The sequence below is a fragment of the Salmo trutta genome, chromosome 24 (assembly GCF_901001165.1).
Source record: "Salmo trutta chromosome 24, fSalTru1.1, whole genome shotgun sequence".
NCBI classification, from domain to species: domain Eukaryota; kingdom Metazoa; phylum Chordata; class Actinopteri; order Salmoniformes; family Salmonidae; genus Salmo; species Salmo trutta.
The window spans coordinates 28,960,275-28,982,503 of NC_042980.1; the positions used below are offsets into that span (position 1 = coordinate 28,960,275).

The 22,229-nt window shown below is 44.6% G+C and overlaps 1 protein-coding gene across 1 annotated transcript in view; it reads right to left on the bottom strand.

Moving 5' to 3' along the window:
- Positions 1-8,777: 8,777 nt before the first annotated feature.
- epsti1 (epithelial stromal interaction 1) overlaps positions 8,778-22,229 on the bottom strand; it is a 14,878-nt gene continuing 1,426 nt past the window's right edge. The window contains exons 2-11 of the mRNA XM_029711740.1: positions 20,970-21,028; positions 20,351-20,434; positions 20,108-20,181; positions 19,856-19,939; positions 19,156-19,229; positions 18,286-18,370; positions 15,374-15,457; positions 15,195-15,256; positions 14,706-14,911; positions 8,778-9,604 (exon numbers count right to left, since the gene is read on the bottom strand). Coding sequence (XP_029567600.1) covers positions 9,477-9,604; positions 14,706-14,911; positions 15,195-15,256; positions 15,374-15,457; positions 18,286-18,370; positions 19,156-19,229; positions 19,856-19,939; positions 20,108-20,181; positions 20,351-20,434; positions 20,970-21,028 — 940 coding nt within the window. The 3' untranslated portion in view covers positions 8,778-9,476. The remainder of the gene's footprint in view (positions 9,605-14,705; positions 14,912-15,194; positions 15,257-15,373; positions 15,458-18,285; positions 18,371-19,155; positions 19,230-19,855; positions 19,940-20,107; positions 20,182-20,350; positions 20,435-20,969; positions 21,029-22,229) is intronic.

Consider the following 22,229-nt stretch of genomic DNA (forward strand, 5'->3'; position numbering starts at 1 on the left):
CATTGTCTTGGCTGTGTTCTTAGGGTCGTTGTCCTGTTGGAAGGTGAACCTTCGCCCCAGTCTGAGGTCCTGAGCGCTCTGGAGCAGGTTTTTATCAAGTATCTCTCTGTACTTTGCGCTGTTCATCTTTGCCTCGATCCTGACCAGTCTCCCAGTCCCTGACGCTGAAAAACATCCCCACAGCATGATGCTGCCACCAACATGCTTCACCGTAGGGATGGTGCCAGGTTTCCTCCAGACGTGATGATTGGCATTCAGTCCAAAGAGTTCAATCTTGGTTTCATCAGACCAGAGAATCTTGTTTCTTTGGTGCCTTTTGGCAAACTCCAAGCCAGCTGTCATGTGCCTTTTACTGAGGAGTGGCATCTGTCTGGGCATTCTACCATAAAGGCCTGATTGGTGGAGTGCTGCAGAGATGGTTGTCCTTCTGGAAGGTTCTCCCATCTCAACAGAGGAACTCTGGAGCTCGACTGTCAGAGTGACCATTGGGTTCTTGGTCACCTCCCTGACCAAGGCCCTTCTCCCCCAATTGCTCAGTTCTAGGAAGGGTCTTGGTGGTACCAAACATCTTCCTTTTAAGATTGATGGAGGCCACTGTGTTCTTGGTGACCTTCAATGCTGCAGTAAGTTTTAGACATGTGACATGACCTTATAGACATGACCTTATATAGACATGTGTGCCTTTCCAAATCATGTCCAATAAATTGAATTTACCACAGGTGGAATACAATCAAGTTGTAGAAACATCTCAAGGATGATCAATGGAAACCGGATGCACCTGAGCTCAATTTCGAGTCTCATAGCAAAGTCTGAATACTTATGTAAATATGGTATTTCTGTCATTTTATTTAGAATTTCTTCTAAATTTGCAAAAAAAACAGTTTTTGTTTTGTCATTCTGGGGTATTGTGAGTAGATTGCTAAGGATTTTTTTATTCAATCCATTTTAGAATAAGGCTGTAACGTAACAAAATTTAAAAAAAGTCAAGGGGTCTGAATACTTTCCGATGGCACTGTATGAGTGTGTATAAGTGTGTTTGTGCCTTTAGCATGTGCGTGTGTGTGTTTTCCAGGCTCCTAGGCTGATTAAGCTGGTATAAACCAAAGCTTTGATGGGAGTTCAGACTCATCAGTGACGATACTACAGAGACACGATCTGATCAAGTCACAGTCATGATCAAGTCACAGCCAGGTCACGGTCCTGTGGAGTGGATAAATGAAGTCAGGGATTTTTTGGGAGGGGATGTTTTGGGAAGAGCGAGCTGACCCGTGGTCGTGGGTTCATTGTAAAGTAAGTTGTTTATGTTATTCTTGTCTTTACGCCTGAGATGCTGTCGAGTTCAGGAGAGAATTCAAGATACACAATACAGTTATCAGACCTGGGTTCAATGGTATTTGTTTCCTTTCAAAGTTCAGCAGGGGAGAACTTATGTTACCCCTGGGTTAGAGAGACAGAGACAGAAACAGAGGCTGGATGGTGCCAGGGTCCAACCCAGAAATACAGGAACGTCAAGCTGTAGTAAGTAGTGGAGAGACTCTAACCATCGCTTTAACCTCTCCTTCCCTATCTCTCCACCTCTCTCTCTCATGTCCCCCCTTTTTTTCTCTGTCTCTCTCACGCTCTCAATTTCTCTTGCTCTCAATTTCTCTCTCTCTCTTCCTCTCTCTCTCCATAAATCAGTCAAGACACCCACACTCCCCCGGTACAGGATGCCACAAGTAGCAGTGAACTATTAACCTCAATAACCTGAGTTGTTTGTGACAAGCTAAAATTAGTGTGCAGTTAGACTCAGAGTCGTTCTGAAGACCTGCAACACACACAGATAATGGAAAGGTCAGGGCTATCAGAACCATGTTATCTTCAAAACAATCAGAACAGACAACAGCAGATGGAACATGATGCCTACAGTATTTCCATAGCCTACAGCTATCTTTCCTCAGTTGACTGATTTTGATTTCTAAGTGATATTTTTCCGTTTGATAATAGGGCATTTATGCTATTTTGTTCAGTGTTCAATTACATTCATGGATTCACAGTAATGCAGTAAGAGACTGAACAGTATACATTTTCAGTTTCTGCTTCAGAGCCAAGACCCTAGATCAGAGAGTTTAAGAACACACACACACACACGCACACACACACAAACACACACTGAAAGAGGAAACATGCGAGAGTATTACATTTCTCTATTACATTTTATTCAATTGTCTGTGATAGAGCAATAGAACTCACTCATAAATCAAAGTTACAGTACTGGCTCTGTATGCTGAATGAGGATTTTTCTATGAAATGGATGCTTTATGAATAAGTGTCAAGTTTGTGCGTGCATGCATGTGTGCTTGCATGCATGTAATGTATGTGTGTGTTTAAGGTAACACTATATCTTAGAGTTGGACCACACAAGAATCAGTACAGGACTAGTGGCTAATGCCTCTGCCTCACACTCCCACTGTATCCCTTTAAACACCACCTGTGCGAGTGTATGTATTTCAGCAGGCATGACTATGATTTGTGTGTGTCTGTCTGTGTGTGTCTGTGTGTGTGTGTTTTGTCTTTCTGAAACGGACAGTGAATATTATCCAGATCTGTATGTGTGTATTGCGTGTGGTCAGTGGCGACCCGTAATTCAGGGCTGGGGGGGGGTGCTTGCCTGTTTTGCATGTTATTTCGTCACATATCAGTTTGCAAACAATGTAAAGAACAATATATATCGTTGAGTTAATAAAGCCACATACTAACATGGTCTCTTTTTTGTTTTCTTGAGTAAGGCAGCTCCAAGATGCAGGTGTTTCAGCCTACCTCAGTACTTTCTGTTGGGATGGGGCAAGCCAGATTGGCTCAGTGTTTGATGACAAAATTTGCCCACGAAGGACCACCACGCCACCTTCCCGTTCAGGAGAGCACAGCACAACAAGGTGAGTCTAAAAATGTATTGTATGCTGCTTTATAAATGATGCAATATGCCAGGGAGATACGTATACTGTAGCTATGAAAGTAATACTAAGTGTATGTTGTGTAGTAAGCTGTTAGTAACCCATGTGCCTCACTCTGATAATTTGGTCTATTTTCACCTACTGTTCTGACTTGGTGGTGCACATGTAGCCTATAACCTGTTTTAGAGAAATGTAATCATCGAATATTGTAAGAGCTTTCATTGTCTGCTTATATGCCCCCTTTATTAACAGTATCCTACGGTTCTGACTTGGTGTACAGGGAGAACACTGTAAGAATGGCCCATGTTCTGAATTCTGTCGCTATACATTTCAAAAGTGCTGAACAAATAGTTATATTGACTAGCTCGCTCATTAATATCTTAATCAAAATTACCGATTGCCTCTTATCCGCTTGTCGTCCCCTTATGCCATAGTTTGTACATCTCAATTGTCATTAGAAACCACGTTTGTTTAAGCAAGTCAGCCATATCAGCAATGTTTTTTTAAAGGCAGTAAATGAGCTGAATGAACTGTTTTGCTGCCAGACAAGGCTCCGCTGATAGCCAGGTGTAGCAGTGGTATAGCTCAAATAATGTATTGTTTAGTGTTGTGCTAAAATCTCTACTGTGTGTGGTTGATAGATTTGATTGTGTTTTTCTGCCAGAACTCAGTGTCTGTGTAACGCCGTGACCTCATTCAGGGTGGGAACCACCCACGGGTAATCCCCCGACTCACACTTTGGTGTGTGTGTTTGTGTGTGTGTGTTCCAGCTAATATTGAGGTGATTAAATACTGATTTGATCTGTATATTTATGACCACTATGCAGCACCTTCACTCTTTAACGTTTCTGTTTTGCGGAGGGCTATGATTGACCTGCTCTTTCTGATAGTTTCAGAAAGAACAGAGAGAGAGAGATGCTCCATGTTGTTATTTAACAGAGATGAATCAGGCCAGAGTACAGGAAGGGCTGGCGTCACACTTTATGATGCTAATACCTTCCAGGGTAGACCTCCTGTTTCCTCACACAAACCTCCTGTTATTACAACACTGGATGAGCAGCAGTGTGTGTTGTGTGCAATGGTGTAAAGTACTTAAGTAAAAATACTTTAAAGTTCTACTTAAGTAGTGTTTTTGTGTATCTGTACTTTACTTTACCATTTATATTTTTGACAACTTTACTTCATTACATTCCTAAAGAAAATGATGTACTTTTTACTCCATACATTTTCCCTGACACCCAAAAGTACTCGTTACATTTTGAATGCTTAGCAGGACAGAAAATGATCTAATTCACACACTTATCAAGAGAACATCCCTGGTCATCCCTACTGCCTCTGATTTGGCAGACTCACTAAACACAAATGCTTTGTTATTAAATTATGTTGCAGTGTTGGAGTGTGACCTTGGCTATCCGCAAATAAAATAAAACTGTAAGGTTCTGCTTTTCTTTTCTTAGTCAACTTTGTTTTCTTTTTCTTTGTGTTTTGGAACATAGCCCTGTTTCTTTGTGTTCTGGAACGTAGCCCTGTTTCTTTGTGTTCTGGTACGTAGCCCTGTTTCTTTGTGCTCTGGAACGTAGCCCTGTTTCTTTGTGTTCTGGTACGTAGCCCTGTTTCTTTGTGCTCTGGAACGTAGCCCTGTTTCTTTGTGTTCTGGTACGTAGCCCTGTTTCTTTGTGCTCTGGAACGTAGCCCTGTTTCTTTGTGTTCTGGTACGTAGCCCTGTTTCTTTGTGTTCTGGAACATAGCCCTGTTTCTTTGTGTTCTGGAACGTAGCCCTGTTTCTTTGTGTTCTGGAACGTAGCCCTGTTTCTTTGTGTTCTGGAACGTAGCCCTGTTTCTTTGTGTTCTGGTACGTAGCCCTGTTTCTTTGTGTTCTGGGACATAGCCCTGTTTCTTTGTGTTCTGGAACGTAGCCCTGTTTCTTTGTGTTCTGGAACGTAGCCCTGTTTCTTTGTGTTCTGGAACGTAGCCCTGTTTCTTTGTGTTCTGGAACGTAGCCCTGTTTCTTTGTGTTCTGGTACGTAGCCCTGTTTCTTTGTGTTCTGGAACGTAGCCCTGTTTCTTTGTGTTCTGGAACGTAGCCTTAATAAGGCTTAATAAACATCTGCTGCGCTCTGCGCGTGAATCTATACTTTTTTCTCCCTGAGTTTTCATTACAAAAACAAGAAAATAGTGCTTTTACTTTTACGTTTGATATATAAGTATATTTTAGCAACTACATTTACTTATGCTACTTAAGTCTATTTCAAACAAAATACTTTTAGACTTTTACTCAAGTAGTATTTTTCTGGGTGACTTTCACTTTTACTTGAGTCATTTTCTATTATGGCATCTTTACTTTTACTCAATACTGTATGAGAATTGAGTCCTTTTTCCACCAACAGTCGTGTGTTTGTGTGTGTGTGCATGCCTCAGTACCTGTGTGTCTTTACTGTGGATATGAGTGAGGGAAAGAGCTCATTCAACTTTAAATCCCTGGGAAAAGTCTCACACTGTCGGACATGAATTTACAGTTAGGGTTGAGCTGGGGTATGGACAGGAAGTTAGGGTTAGAGTTGAGCTGGGGTATGGACAGGAAGTTAGGGTTAGGGCTGAGCTGGGGTGTGGACAGGAAGTTAGGGTTAGGGTTGAGCTGGGGTATGGACAGGAAGTTAGGGTTAGAGCTGAGCTGGGGTGTGGACAGGAAGTTAAGGTTAGGGCTGAGCTGGGGTGTGGACAGGAAGTTAGGGTTAGGGTTGAGCTGGGGTGTGGACAGGAAGTTAGGGTTAGGCCTGAGCTGGGGTGTGGACAGGAAGTTAGGGTTAGGGTTGAGCTGGGGTGTGGACAGGAAGTTAGGGTTAGGGCTGAGCTGGGGTGTGGACAGGAAGTTAGGGTTAGGGCTGAGCTGGGGTGTGGACAGGAAGTTAGGGTTAGGGCTGAGCTGGGGTGTGGACAGGAAGTTAGGGTTAGGGTTGAGCTGGGGTGTGGACATGAAGTTAGGGTTAGGGTTGAGCTGGGGTGTGGACAGGAAGTTAGGGTTAGGGCTGAGCTGGGGTGTGGACAGGAAGTTAGGGTTAGGGCTGAGCTGGGGTGTGGACAGGAAGTTAGGGTTAGGGCTGAGCTGGGGTGTGGACAGGAAGTTAGGGTTAGGGCTGAGCTGGGGTGTGGACAGGAAGTTAGGGTTAGGGCTGAGCTGGGGTGTGGACAGGAAGTTAGGGTTAGGGCTGAGCTGGGGTGTGGACAGGAAGTTAGGGTTAGGGCTGAGCTGGGGTGTGGACAGGAAGTTAGGGTTAGGGCTAGCTATATCTACATCCCTGAGAGAAATGTTGTTTTTGACATTGTTGACTCATTTTAGGTCAATTCTATGAGTTTCTGTCTTCTTTGTAGCTAACCTCCCATGTTTCCTGTGCATATCATACACACTTGTCAAGTCAGCTGGTACTGCTTACTGTGTGTGTGTGTGTGTGTGTGTGTGTGTGTGTGTGTGTGTGTGTGTGTGTGTATGTGTGTGTGTGTGTGTGTGTGTGTGTGTGTGTGTGTGTGTGTGTGTGTGTGTGTGTGTGTGCCCGATCCTGTAACAGATACACATACACCACCAGAGAATCATCACGTTATACCTTATTATAGCATGGTCTCATCAAGACAAAGCTTTGTGCAATACTGGTTTGATTATGGTGGTTGTTTGTACCACGATTTAGCCAACTGTATGTACACACAACATTCATCTTGGGACAGAGGACTCGTCCACTTAAGAGATAGCGAACAAAAGCCCATTGGAAACTATATACACTGCTCAAAAAAATAAAGGGAACACTTAAACAACACAATGTAACTCCAAGTCAATCACACTTCTGTGAAATCAAACTGTCCACTTAGGAAGCAACACTGATTGACAATAAATTTCACATGCTGTTGTGCAAATGGAATAGACAACAGGTGGAAATTATAGGCAATTAGCAAGACACCCCCAATAAAGGAGTGGTTCTGCAGGTGGGGACCACAGACCACTTCTCAGTTCCTATGCTTCCTGGCTGATGTTTTGGTCACTTTTGAATGCTTTGGTGCTTTCACTCTAGTGGTAGCTTTCACTCTAGTGTGAGTCTACAACCCACACAAGTGGCTCAGGTAGTGCAGCTCATCCAGGATGGCACATCAATGCGAGCTGTGGCAAGAAGGTTTGCTGTGTCTGTCAGCGTAGTGTCCAGAGCATGGAGGCGCTACCAGGAGACAGGCCAGTACATCAGGAGACGTGGAGGAGGCCGTAGGAGGGCAACAACCCAGCAGCAGGACCACTACCTCCGCCTTTGTGCAAGGAGGAGCAGGAGAAGCACTGCCAGAGCCCTGCAAAATGACCTCCAGCAGGCCACAAATGTGCATGTGTGTGCTCAAACGGTCAGAAACAGACTCCATGAGGGTGGTATGAGGGCCCGACGTCCACAGGTGGGGGTTGTGCTTACAGGCCAACACCGTGCAGGACGTTTGGCATTTGCCAGAGAACACCAAGATTGGCAAATTCGCCACTGGCGCCCTGTGCTCTTCACAGATGAAAGCAGGTTCACACTGAGCACGTGACAGACGTGACAGAGTCTGGAGACGCCGTGGAGAACGTTCTGCTGCCTGCAACACCCTCCAGCATGACCGGTTTGGCGGTGGGTCAGTCATGGTGTGGGGTGGCATTTCTTTGGGGGGCCGCACAGCCCTCCATATGCTCGCCAGAGGTAGCCTGACTGCCATTAGGTACCGAGATGAGATCCTCAGACCCCTTGTGAGACCATATGCTGGTGAGGTTGGCCCTGGGTTCCTCCTAATGCAAGACAATGCTAGACCTCATGTGGCTGGAGTGTGTCAGCATTTCCTGCAAGAGGAAGGCATTGATGCTATGGACTGGCCCAGACCTGAATCCAATTGAGCACATCTGGGACATCATGCCTCGCTCCATCCACCAATGCCACGTTGCACCACAGACTGTCCAGGAGTTGGCGGATGCTTTAGTCCAGGTCTGGGAGAAGATCCCTCAGGAGACCATCCGCCACCTCATCAGAAGCATGCCCAGGCGTTGTAGGGAGGTCATACAGGCACGTGGAGGCCACACACACTACTGAGCCTCATTTTGACTTGTTTTAAGGACACTACATCAAAGTTGGATCAGCCTGTAGTGTGGTTTTCCACTTTAATTTTGAGTGTGACTCCAAATCCAGACCTCCATGGGTTGATAAATTGGATTTCCATTGATTATTTTTGTGTGATTTTGTTGTCAGCACATTCAACTATGTAAAGAAAAAAGTATTTAATAAGATTATTTCTTTCATTTAGATCTAGGATGTGTTGTTTAAGTGTTCCCTTTATTTTTTTGAGCAGTATATATATATATATATATATATATATACACACACACACACACACAAGCTGCTTTAGCTATGGCAGGTGTGTTCAGGTGTACTCCTATCCTCACTGTGTAGCTGAAGAGGCATGACGTTGGTTGTTAAGTTACTGTATCTCAACCTGGCCCAGTTGAGCGATGGTAACAGGAAGATCGCCAGGTCATCTCTGAAGACTTTGTGGAGTCACATTTACCATAAGTACTTCCATTATGTCTGAGAGGGGTTTTGGTTGGCAGTAACACAACCCTGGGCCATGTGAAAGTACCACTCTGTTCTTTGTTCTGATCATTTATAAGAAGGGGATGACATCGCTATTGTCCAGTAAATAATGAATGGAAGTGTTGTTTTTTTTAATCACCTTTGTGTCCTATTGTTACAAACACTGGCTTCTATGTTGTTCTATTTTGGGTCAACTGACAAAGACCTATTTGCAAGTACCCTTACAAAGTACAGCATCATAGAAAGACAAAGACAAAGCTTCTTCAACCATGCATAGTATCGTGTTGAACAACGATTTATTGAACACAGCCCTGGATAGCTGACCCAAACATTACAATACTAATTCAATCAGGGAAACATCTGAAGAATACAAAGTGAAAAGTCAAACATCTCAGTGAAACCAGAGGTGACACAGAACATAAAGACCCAATATATTATCTAATAGGACACACCAAGGGAGATGGTCTATTGTTGTCCATCTTACAGATGAGAAACCGTTGTAATGGATAGCCAACATGTTATTGTGATTAGCCTTTATACAGAGAAACAGAAAACAGGACAGATGTTTCCATAACAACACAATGAGCTTGTTAAAAGCCAAATGGATATAAAGATGCTGACTCATCCTAATGACCTACAACTCATTTGTAAAAAACACATCATCCTAAATCAATACCAGACACAATGGAGCAATTTGAGTAATTTGTGCTGAAGAAATTAAGTAGTTTCACTCTATTATTATTACTAAGATATTACCTTTCACAATGGTATCATTACTTGATCTAATAGATATTGTAAAGTTTCACAATATTATCATTATTTTCACAATTGTACTATTACTTTCAAGGTTCACAATATTATTAGTACAAGACGAAGATATGAGGAAGATTCAGCACTAAAAGTTAATACACATGGGTTGTCATTAGACTAACACACATGCCTGTTGGTAGTCTCTGCAACACTAGATAAGTAAGTCATAGGCCTGTTGATAGTCTCCGTTACACTGAATGACGATGTCCTCCAGAAAGGGTCTCTCACAGAACGGGAAGCTATTCTGAAGCTTCATCACAACCCACTCAAAGTCTGGATCTACAGGAGAGAAACACAGTGTTACATTTTACATTTATCCACATGTATGATTTTTCCAGTCATATTAGGTAACAAAGAAATCCTTTGTTGCGGTCTCTTGACAAGCCTGGGAAAGCAAGACAACTGCTCTCATAGAGTTTTATACCACACACAGTGTATGATCCTTTAGTTCTGAATACAGATGCAGGATCTTAATTTCAAATGTATATTGTCACAGCAAAATAATCATGCAGCAACAGGATTTGAACGCTTTGTACATAATATTACTTGATTAGGCTGTTAGGCTATTAGGTGGTTAGGCTATTAGCCATCCAAAAGTAGACTACATGAAAAGTGCAATACTGTTAATAGAACCGTGTGTTAATGAGAGTTTTCAGTGAATTTATGTAAATCACAAAGCTCATCTGCATTTCCAGCAGGAACATTTTCAGCAACAAAAGAGTGATCAAATTAAGATCCTACATCTGTATCTAAACGCTGGGGTATGGAGACAGAGGTACCATATCCTGACCTATCAAACCCTAAATGAAAGCTGTATATTTCTTCTGCATACAGCTGGATCTGTGCAACAGATGCCGTGGAATATAAACTTGACTTTAGACCACTTTATGAGTTATGAAACGTTTTGAATACTTTGATTTTGGATGAATGTTCCTTGTAATGAGAAACGATGACAGACACAGAGCTCTGCTTTGTGTTCTAAACACCAAAGCCTCATCCAATCCCACACACACACGCACACGCACACACACACACACACACACACACACACACACACACACACAGGCAGGCAGGTTCACACACACCCAGTCAGACAAGACATTAGGATGACAGTCTCATCCCAGACCAAGCCCATTCACTGCAGTCAGAGAGGACACTCCCATGATGCTCTCTGCTGGGTCATCTGGTTCAGCCAGGAAGGACAGATGAGCGGAGAAGAAAGAGAGAGAGAGAGAGAGAGAGAGAGAGAGAGAGGGAGGGAGGGAGGTAGGGAGGTACGTAGGTAGGTACAAAAAAAATGCATGAAATGAAATGGATGCATTCACTACTGTAAGTCGCTCTGGATAAGAGTGTCTGCTAAATGACTAAAATGTAAATGTAAATGTAGGTAGGTAGGTAGATAGATAGATAGATAGATAGATAGAGAGATAGATAGATAGATAGATTGATAGATGATAGAGAGAGAGAGAGAGATAGATAGATAGATAGATAGATAGATAGATAGATAGATAGATAGATAGATAGATAGATAGATAGATAGATAGATAGATAGATAGATAGATAGATAGATAGATAGATAGAGAGAGAGATAGATAGATAGATAGATAGAGAGATAGATAGAGAGATAGATAGATAGATAGATAGATTGATAGATTGATAGATGATAGAGAGAGAGATAGATAGATAGATAGATAGATAGATAGATAGATATAGATAGATAGGTAGATAGATAGATAGATAGGTAGATAGATAGATAGATAGATGATAGATAGATAGATAGATAGATAGATAGATAGATAGATAGATAGATAGATAGATAGGTAGATAGATAGAGAGATAGAGAGATAGAGAGATAGAGAGATAGATAGATAGATAGATAGATAGATAGATAGATAGATAGATAGATAGATTGATAGATTGATAGATGATAGAGAGAGAGATAGATAGATAGATGATAGATGATAGATAGATAGATAGATAGATAGATAGATAGATAGATAGATAGATAGATAGATAGATATAGATAGATAGAGATGGTGAGAAAGAAAAACAAGAAACACTGATCTTCCACCACAGTCATTCTGATCCAACCTGATCCTCCAACTAACCACACTATAACAGGCCCTGATCACATACACACACACACACACACACACACACACACACACACACACACACACACACACACTGAACATGGCCATTTACAACAGCTATCAGATCCAAGTTGACGGGTGTCTTCAGGATCAACCCACAACCCTGGCATCGAACCCACAACCCTGGCAACAAACCCACAACCCTGGCATCGAACCCACAACCCTGGCATCGAACCCACAATCCTGGCAACAAACCCACAACCCTGGCATCGAACCCACAACCCTGGCATCGAACCCACAACCCTGGCAACAAACCCACAACCCTGGCAACGAACCCACAACCCTGGCAACAAACCCACAACCCTGGCATCGAACCCACAACCCTGGCATCGAATCCACAACCCTGGCATCGAACCCACAACCCTGGCATCGAACCCACAACCCTAGCAACAAACCCACAACCCTGGCAACGAACCCACAACCCTGGCATCGAACCCACAACCCTGGCATCGAACCCACAACCCTGGCAACAAACCCACAACCCTGGCATCGAACCCACAACCCTGGCAACAAACCCACAACCCTGGCATCGAAACAACAACCCTGGCAACAAACCCACAACCCTGGCATCAAACTCACAACCCTGGGCCCATGCTCCAAACCACTGAGCCATCCAAGCCATCCAAGCCAGTACACAGGCTGCTGCTAACTGGTTAGAGAGGATGAACGGCGCTGGTTTCCCAGGGATGATGGCTGAGATAGTGCGGCCAGGCAAAGCTCTGCACTGACAGGCAGAAAATGATGTGTACTTTGAGGACAGCTGGGTTCAAACCCAAGTCTCCTGCGAAACCCACTGAGCAAAGCCTAGGCAAACAAATGCAAGTTTTCATGGGTGCGATGTGACTGCGAGAGCAAAAGTATTTTGCAGATGTGATGACAAGTAGCAGTAGTTCCTGAAGTGAACTGTTCCTGAAGTGAACTGTTCCTGCAGTGAACTGTTCCTGACGTGAACTGTTCCTGCAGTGAACTGTTCCTGACGTGAACTGTTCCTGCAGTGAACTGTTCCTGCAGTGAACTGTTCCTGACGTGAACTGTTCCTGAAGTGAACTGTTCCTGAAGTGAACTGTTCCTGCAGTGAACTGTTCCTGCAGTGAACTGTTCCTGACGTGAACTGTTCCTGCAGTGAACTGTTCCTGACGTGAACTGTTCCTGAAGTGAACTGTTCCTGAAGTGAACTGTTCCTGAAGTGAACTGTTCCTGACGTGAACTGTTTCTGCAGTGAACTGTTCCTGAAGTGAACTGTTCCTGACGTGAACTGTTCCTGCAGTGAACTGTTCCTGAAGTGAACTGTTCCTGCAGTGAACTGTTCCTGAAGTGAACTGTTCCTGCAGTGAACTGTTCCTGCAGTGAACTGTTCCTGACGTGAACTGTTCCTGAAGTGAACTGTTCCTGCAGTGAACTGTTCCTGCAGTGAACTGTTCCTGAAGTGAACTGTTCCTGAAGTGAACTGTTCCTGACGTGAACTGTTCCTGCAGTGAACTGTTCCTGACGTGAACTGTTCCTGCAGTGAACTGTTCCTGACGTGAACTGTTCCTGCAGTGAACTGTTCCTGAAGTGAACTGTTCCTGCAGTGAACTGTTCCTGACGTGAACTGTTCCTGACGTGAACTGTTCCTGAAGTGAACTGTTCCTGAAGTGAACTGTTCCTGACGTGAACTGTTCCTGCAGTGAACTGTTCCTGATGTGAACTGTTCCTGAAGTGAACTGTTCCTGAAGTGAACTGTTCCTGACGTAAACTGTTCCTGCAGTGAACTGTTCCTGACGTGAACTGTTCCTGAAGTGAACTGTTCCTGAAGTGAACTGTTCCTGAGGTGAACTGTTCCTGAAGTGAACTGTTCCTGAGGTTAACTGTTCCTGAGGTTAACTGTTCCTGACGTGAACTGTTCCTGAAGTGAACTGTTCCTGAAGTGAACTGTTCCTGAAGTGAACTGTTCCTGCAGTGAACTGTTCCTGCAGTGAACTGTTCCTGACGTGAACTGTTCCTGAAGTGAACTGTTCCTGACGTGAACTGTTCCTGCAGTGAACTGTTCCTGACGTGAACTGTTCCTGCAGTGAACTGTTCCTGAAGTGAACTGTTCCTGAAGTGAACTGTTCCTGCAGTGAACTGTTCCTGACGTGAACTGTTCCTGAAGTGAACTGTTCCTGACGTGAACTGTTCCTGCAGTGAACTGTTCCTGACGTGAACTGTTCCTGAAGTGAACTGTTCCTGACGTGAACTGTTCCTGACGTAAACTGTTCCTGCAGTGAACTGTTCCTGACGTGAACTGTTCCTGAAGTGAACTGTTCCTGAAGTGAACTGTTCCTGAGGTGAACTGTTCCTGAAGTGAACTGTTCCTGAGGTTAACTGTTCCTGAGGTGAACTGTTCCTGACGTGAACTGTTCCTGAAGTGAACTGTTCCTGCAGTGAACTGTTCCTGACGTGAACTGTTCCTGAAGTGAACTGTTCCTGAAGTGAACTGTTCCTGAAGTGAACTGTTCCTGAAGTGAACTGTTCCTGACGTGAACTGTTCCTGAAGTGAACTGTTCCTGAGGTGAACTGTTCCTGACGTGAACTGTTCCTGAAGTGAACTGTTCCTGAGGTGAACTGTTCCTGACGTGAACTGGTCCTGACGTGAACTGGTCCAGAAGTGAACTGTTCCTGATGTGAACAGTGAAATCCAACAGAAATAAGCTCAATCATCAGATGGCATCAGCTACAGAAGCCCAGGAACGTGGGAAGGGAATCAAAGTGTACCTTTGTTATGAGGAAACTCTAGTCAACAGAACATCTCCTCCTGTCCTGCTGCTGCTATGTGGGCTTTGGCAATGGCTGTTGCCATTGATGGGTTCATTTAAAGGCTTTAGTCTTCTGCACACACACACACACACACACACACACCTTGGCACCAGGAAAATGAAATAATGTCAGAAGCATCTCTAAGAAGTCTTTCAAGCCCTGACCACTGGAATGTCTCTGACACATTGATTCATAAATTATTTTGGAATTGTATTTACACTACACTGTATTATTGCCTTTTTTTGTAGATAGGGGGCAGTGGTCAAAGTGGCCCATGGCAAGTGAGGTGAGAGCCGTGAAGTCATTCACGACTCTCTCTCTGACACCATCACACTGAGGAGCTTTTCCTTTCTACTTGACAGCTTGGCTCAGAGACACCAGAATTTCCCTCCCTTACTGACACATTGTAATTAACGGTACCCAGTGTGTATGTGCATCCGTGTGTGTCTTACTGGTCTCCTCTCGCCACTCTGAGGTGCTGTGTTCTGGGTCAGGCTCCAGGGATGTAAAGGTGTCTTGTGGTCGGGAGGTCTGGCTATGGGTCTGCCAGTCTTTTCTGTCCTCCTCCATTGCCACAGGAGGGCGCTGTAGCTCAACCTGCCCCCCTGCAACCTCTGTGGCCCCACCCTGCAGTCGGTCGAGGAAAGCTGATCTCCCCCTGCCACCAGACATAATCATTTGTGTGTTATAAAATGTCTGTGTTTCTTTAGAAGGCATTCGGTATGTTTCTTTGCTAATGTTTTTAATGCTGCAAGCAACATCTCCTTTACAGGGATAATAATATATTTACAACTCTTAAAAAGAGACTAGAAATATCAATAGATTACAGGCCGTCCAACCAGCTACTGGAGCAAAATAAATAAGGGAACAATGTCTAAACAGATCACTCAATATTAAAAAATGACAATTAGGTTTGAACATTGTTGTAAAAATGTGCACACCTTCTCAATTCTCTCCTCCTCTCCTCCTCTTGATCATTCTCTTTCTCCTCCAAAGCCTCACTCTGAGGGGAAGAACATGGATTAATACTGCCCCGATAACTGAACTGTACTTTCATTCCTGCTTGGGCTTCATATACCGATAACATTTGTTAGCAATGGTTGTATATTTGACAGGATACCTTCATCCTCTGTTCCTCCTTCTTCAGCTGTAGAGCTGTGTTCTCCTCCTCTCTCCTCTCTGCCCTGTATTCCTGGGCTCTGGCCTGCAGGAGACAGACAGACAGACAGACAGACAGACAGACAGACAGACAGACAGACAGACAGACAGACAGACAGACAGGATGTTGTTTTTCTGGTGTCAGGCCTTTTCTCTTTCTCTTTTCTGTATCCTCCGACTGAGGAGAGTAGGGAGTGCACACAAAACTCACACAGACACACACACGTGCACGCACACTCCCCCACACAAACAGAGGATATAAGGAATATTAATCGTCCCTTAAGGAACCATCTCTGAAAGAACAACAAATTCCCCAGTACCCCAGTAGAGACCACATCAACCACACTCTCTTCCCCTCTCTCCCCCCTTCTTCCCGTTGCTCTCCCCCCTCCTGTTCGGCGGCTTTGATCACTGGGTCTGTGACGTTGGTTTAGCTTGGACGGATCCAGTACTGCAGTCTGGAGCACCTCCAGAGGACCAGGTCAGTAGAGAGTAAAGCAGGAACACAGACATCCTGACACTCCTTCACTACCATGTTTTCAGAGAAAACAAGCAGAAAATATATGAATAGAACGTAGGATCTCTAAGGAAACTGGAGAGGCATACCGCTACACACATTACTCTGTGTATGTCTGTCTCCACAGGGATGACAGGTATTGTCATGTGATGTTTCTATCCTTTTGGGTTCTCCTACAGTCACTGCCTGTCAGCGATAGCAATCCCTTTCTCTCTTCTGCTATCACTCTCTCTATTTCTCTATTCCTGTTTCCACATCTTTGCATGCAGCACTCTTCCCATCGCTCTCTCTCCCTCTCTCTCTCCTCTCCCTCTCTCTCTCCTCACCCTCACTCTCGCTCTCCTCACCCTCTCTCTCTCCCTATCCTCACCCTCTCTCTTGCTCTCTTCTCCCTCTCCTCACCCTCTCTCTCACCCTATCATCACCGTCTCTCTTGCTCTCTTGCTCTCTTCTCCTTCTCCCTCTCCCTCTCCGTACCCTCTCTCTCCCTCTCTTCAGCCTCTCTCTCCCTTTCCTCGCCCTCTCTCCCTCTCCTTACCCTCTCTCTCTTCTCCCTCTCTCACTCTCCTCTCTCTCTTCTCCCTCTCTCGCTCTCTTTTCACTCTCTCCCTCTCCTCTCTCTCTCTCTCCTTACCCTCTCTCTCTTTCTCCCTCTCCTCACTCTCTCTCCCTCTATTTCTCTCTTTCCCTCCCTCTCTTCAGCCTCTCTCTCCCTTTCCTCGCCCTCTCTCTCTCCCTCTCCTCACTCTCTCTCCCTCTATTTCTCTCTTTCCCTCCCTCTCTTCAGCCTCTCTCTCCCTTTCCTCGCCCTCTCTCTCTCCCTCTCCTCACCCTCTCTCTCTCCTTCTCTATCACTCCTGGCATTGCTAATTCTCCCAATAAGGTGAGAAATAAGGGAAACTAGATAAACTTGCACAACAATGAGAAAAGGCACACAAGAAAACATTTCCTCTGTCTATCTGTCTGTCTACCACAGCTGTGTGTGCAATTCGAATAAAGATGTCAGTTGACACATAATACTGTTGTCAGTCGGTACAGTATGAAACCCTTCCCTAACACACACATAGTCAAACCCTGAGAAACTTCCTTCCTGCTCTCCCCTGTCTGCTGTCTGCAGCATCACCAGACACGACACCACTGAGACCAGCCTAGAGCTGAGATGAGACATCAACACTACTATTATTAGCACTACGTACAAACAATAGTATATTACACACATTAAGCTATGATGGCTTGTGGTCTATTTCTCCTTCCTCTCCAGGTAGATTGATTGGTTCTTCTGGAGCTGGTTGACATAGCGACCTGGATGACATAGCAAAGATGACCTCTGTGATTGGCAGGTCTTCCTGGCATCTCATTGGCTGACAGCCTGGCTTTCTTCCAGGTACTTTCACCAGAACTACGCAGGTTATTCCACCCTTGGTCTGTCGGCAGTGAACTCCCCCCCCCCTCTCTCTCCCTCTTTCTCTCTCTCTCTATCCATCGCTCTCTCTCTTTCTCTCTCTCTCTCTATCCATCGCTCTCTCTCTCTCTTTCTCTCTCTCTCTCTATCCAGTTCTCTCTCTCTCTCTGTCTATCTCTCTCTCTCTGTCTATCTCTGTCTCTCTCTCTGTCTATCTCTCTCTCTATCCATCGCTCTCTCTCTCTCTCTATCCATCTCTCTCTCTATCCATCTCTCTCTCTCTCTCTCTCTCTCTCTATCTCTCTCTCTCTCTCTCTCTCTCTATCCGTAATTTATGTGAACTCTGTGAGCCTCACCCCACCAACTCCCTTCCTTTAACCATCAAATTATGAGGAGAGGGGGATAGAGAGAGAAAGAGATGGAGAAGGAAAGCGAGGGTAAAGAAAGAGAGAGAGAGAGATTGAGTGAGAGACAGAGAGAGACAGAGACAGAGAGAGACAGAGAGAGACAGAGAGAGAGAGACAAAGAGAGAGAGACAAAGAGAGAGAGACAGAGAGAGAGAGAGAGAGAGAGAGAGAGAGAGAGAGTGAAACTTCTAGTGAGTATTTATTTACACTTACTTAAATCCAATCATACCCTCTAAAGTCTCTCTGTGCACAGGCTCTCTCTCACACACACACACACACACACACACACACACACACACACACACACACACACACACACAGTGTCCACTAGCTCTGACCAGAGGATAATATTAAGGGGCTGAGTCCTCTCCCCGGGCTGGGCTGGACCAACATTTCTGGGGCTGAGTTTATCCCCACTCCACCCCGGTCAATGAAAGCAGATCGTATACAAAGATGGATCCATTGGTGTGAATTACCCCTGACCTCACAGCCACAGCTCTGAGAGTTCTGGACCCAGGGCCCTGTCTAGGATACACACATAGTCCTACCCAGGGTGATGTGTGTGAGGCACTAGTCACTGCCACTGGAGCTGCATCTGACCTCTCCACCCTCTGAAGGAACTGCTTTGTCTTCCTGCAGATCACACACACACACACACACACACACACACACACACACACACACACACACACACACACACACACACACACACACACACACACACACAGTGGTGTTAATGTTTTCTGCAGACACTCCTGATTCTCCCCACAGCAAGATGCTGTTTCACAGAGGAGTCACCTAGTCTGTTTGTCCTGGTCTGACTCCTACTGTCTTCATCCTCTTTCCTGTCCTCTGTCTCAGTCCTCTGTCCTAACTGTCCTGTCCCCGTCTCAGTCCCATTTCTAGCCCTGTCATCTGTACTCTGTAACTGCCTCTCCTCTCTCTACCCCTGACTCCAACATGCTCTCTGTCTGTCTGTCTGTCTGTCTGTATTTTTCCTTCCCTACAGTTCTCCTAGTGTGTTGTGTCATGTTTGTTGTTGTTAGGCTGGTGCCAGTGGTGTGACATCAAACAGACCTTTTCCTCCAGAGGGGTTGGAAAGTAGTCAGGGTTCCAATAACACAATAATTCTGTGGGGTGCTTAAGGGCTAAGGGTTTGGACCAGTGTTAATATTATTATGCTTTGGTGAAGAGATTCCTGCACATAACACTCTGTACATAAACATCCATTAAAGTGCAAGGGTTCTGCATTCTCCTTCAGTTTTTGACTCTCCTCCACCTGTAATGATACGGTATGTTACTTCAGGTGAGGAGAAGGGTTTACATGGTTCAGTGACGGATGTGAGGGTAAACGCCTCCATCTCCTCTGATGTCTGCTACAGAAACACCTTGTTTATTCACAAGTTCAAAGTGCTGACCTGAGGTGGTCCTGTTGGAGAACTTCTCTCCTCTGCCTCTCCTCCTGTCCTCTCCTCTCCTCCAGTCTCTCAGCCTGTAACATATTGAGCACATCAGTGACTTGTTACTAATTAGTAGTGACTTGTCGTAACCATTCCCTCTCAGGTTACAACCAAGGACTAGGTTGTGGAGAGAAACATGGTCAGCTTCATTAGGTGGGTCACAAGACAGTGCTTGAAATGTTATTAAGGTGACAGCTCGTTAAAGGTTCTGTAACCACTGCTCTGGTGTCCTTCATGAACCACTGGTAAGACATCTGTGTCTGTATTCACCACTCAGAGAAGGCCAGCCAGATATGGACTCCAACATGTCTAACAGCTCTATCTGCTGCAGCCTGTGGTTCCTGGAAACACCAACACTCATCAATCAGTCAGGAAACTATTGTCTCCTTAATGATGGGTGTGGATATGTTTCTTTCTCTCTGTCTATTTTCCTCTCTTTCTCTCTCGCTCTCCCTCTCCTTCAATCACCACATCTAGGATTGTTTTACTGTACCTGCCAGTTGTCTGCAGTGACATCTGTTGGAATTAAATGGTATTATAGAGAGAAACAATACCTTCTGTATACCTACAGTATATGTTATGTAACAATACAGTGACATTAATAGTAAGTAAGTGATGTATTCGTACAGTGCTGACACCCTTTCCATCCCTCTCTTACCTTCTCCCGCTGTTTAGCCTTCATCCTGTCATTCTCCTCTTCCTCAGCCTGTTTCCGTTGCCGGTCCATCTCCTCTTTTCTCAGCTTCACACACACAACACAAGTAGACAACTTACTCACACTGTCTGTCAAGGGCTATTTAGAAGGCATCATCAAGAAATTAACAGAATGTGAGGGTTTTAAATGCCATGCTGGGATACGGGCCATAAAGGTTTAAATAAATATTTATTGTAAAATGTAATGATGGAATACCTGTTTCTGCAGTTTAGATCGGCGTAACTCCAACAGCTGCCTCTCTCTGGCCTCAGCCAATGACACAGCACCACCTTACAAAGATACATGCATTAGAAGATAATATTATTAGTGTGTGTGTGGGTGTGTGTGTGTGTGTGTGTGTGTGTGTGTGTGTGTGTGTGTGTGTGTGTGTGTGTGTGTGTGTGTGTGTGTGTGTGTGTGTGTGTGTGTGTGTGTGTGTGTGTGTGTGTGTGTGTGTACCTAGCCTCTCTGGTGCCAGCTGGACAGGACCAGGTCTGTTTGCTTCCTTCCATCTCTGTAAATCCTCCTCTTCTTTCTGAGCCACTGCAGTTTAAGAGAGAATGGTGACATGTTGGCATTTTACATTCCAAGTATATTTCAGCAAAAGGCACGAGGGGGTGTGGTATATGGCCAATATACAATGGCTAAGGGTTGTTCTTAGGCACGACGCAACGCGGCCGTGGTATATTGGCCATATACCACAAACTACCGAGGTGTCTTATTGCTATTATAAACTGGTTACCAACATAATAAGAGTAAAAACAAATGTTGTGTCATACCTATGCTATATGGTCTGATATACCACGGCTGTCAGCCAATCAGCATTCAGGGCTCGAACCACCCAGTTTGTAATACAATATATAGTATATTACTAATATATACTATTACTGGAGGGAGGGGTAGATGGAAGGGAGGGAGGAATAGAGGGATTGAGGGAGGGATGGAGAGATATATCAATGCTAATGTAATAAAACAGGCAGGGAGTGCACCTCGAACTGACCCGCAGAAATGGATTGTGCCACAAAAGCGTGCTCAAGTGGCAGAGTCAATATACCAGGGTCGCTACAACGATACTTACTCATGTGTAGTTTACTCCTTCGTGATTCAATGGGTGGTATCATGGTGAACCCATCTGAACTGAGAGAGAGAGAGCATGGAAATTACAATCTAATTGTATTTGTCACATGCACCGAATACAACATGTCAAATGCTTACTTGCAAGCCCTTAGCCAACAATTTTTTGTAAGAAAATATTTGCTAAATGTTAATATATATTTGTATTTAAGTACGAAAAAAAGTAACACAATAAAATAACAATAACGAGCCTACAGTATATACAGGGGGTACCGGTCCCGAGTCAATTTGCTGGGGTAAAGGTTAGTCTTAGTAAATTGAGGTAATATGTACATGTAGGTAGGGGTAAAGTGACTATGCATAGATAATAAACAGTGAGTAGCAGCAGTGTAAAAAGGGGGTGAATTCAAATAGTCTGGGTATCCATTTGATTAATTATTCAGCAGTCTAATGGCATGCGGTTAGAAGCTGTTAAGGAGCCTTTTGGACCTAGACTTTGCTCCGACGTCGCTTGCCGTGCGGTAGCAGAGAGAACAGTCTATGACTAGGGTGGCTGGAGTCTTTGACCATTTTTAGGGCCTTTGACACCACAGGGTATAGAGATCCTGGATGGCAGGAAGCTTGGCCCTAGTGATGTACTGGGCCGTACTACGCACTACCCTCTGTAGCGCCTTGCGGTGATGCAAGCAGTCAGAGAAAGCGAGAGAAAGGGAAATGTAAATGCCTCCCCCTACTTTGACGTGTAATAACCCTCATAATCTTGTGCCAAGGGTTTTACCAGACAGATGCAATATTATTGTACACCAAAACTGAACGCAGTCGTCTGTTCATGTGCGCATGCGTGCGCATAGACTAGTTTCACCAGAGATATTAAAGACAGGAGGAGATAGAAACGAATGGCCAATAACATCCCGCCCAGCAAACTGTCGACCAATCACGTTTACGTTGTCATTCTGTGTCACGCGGTTGCTAATTTAATCGTCACGCAATCCGTTCTCAAAATCACGTATGAGTCAATAAACCTGCTTATTTTCCTCGGAAGTACGTAATGTCACGATTCCAAAGCTATACGATATTACAGAGAACAAGTTAATCTCCAAAAGATGTGTAATTGTGTACTTCATGTTCACGAAATTCATAGTAATGTTAGGTTTTTAAACTAGCGCCCAATTGACTCCCATTCACTCCTGAAAGGAGAGCTCCAATTGTCCGACAAGCACCCAGAATGCACCGCGCGGCCCATTGCCAACGTACACAATAGGCC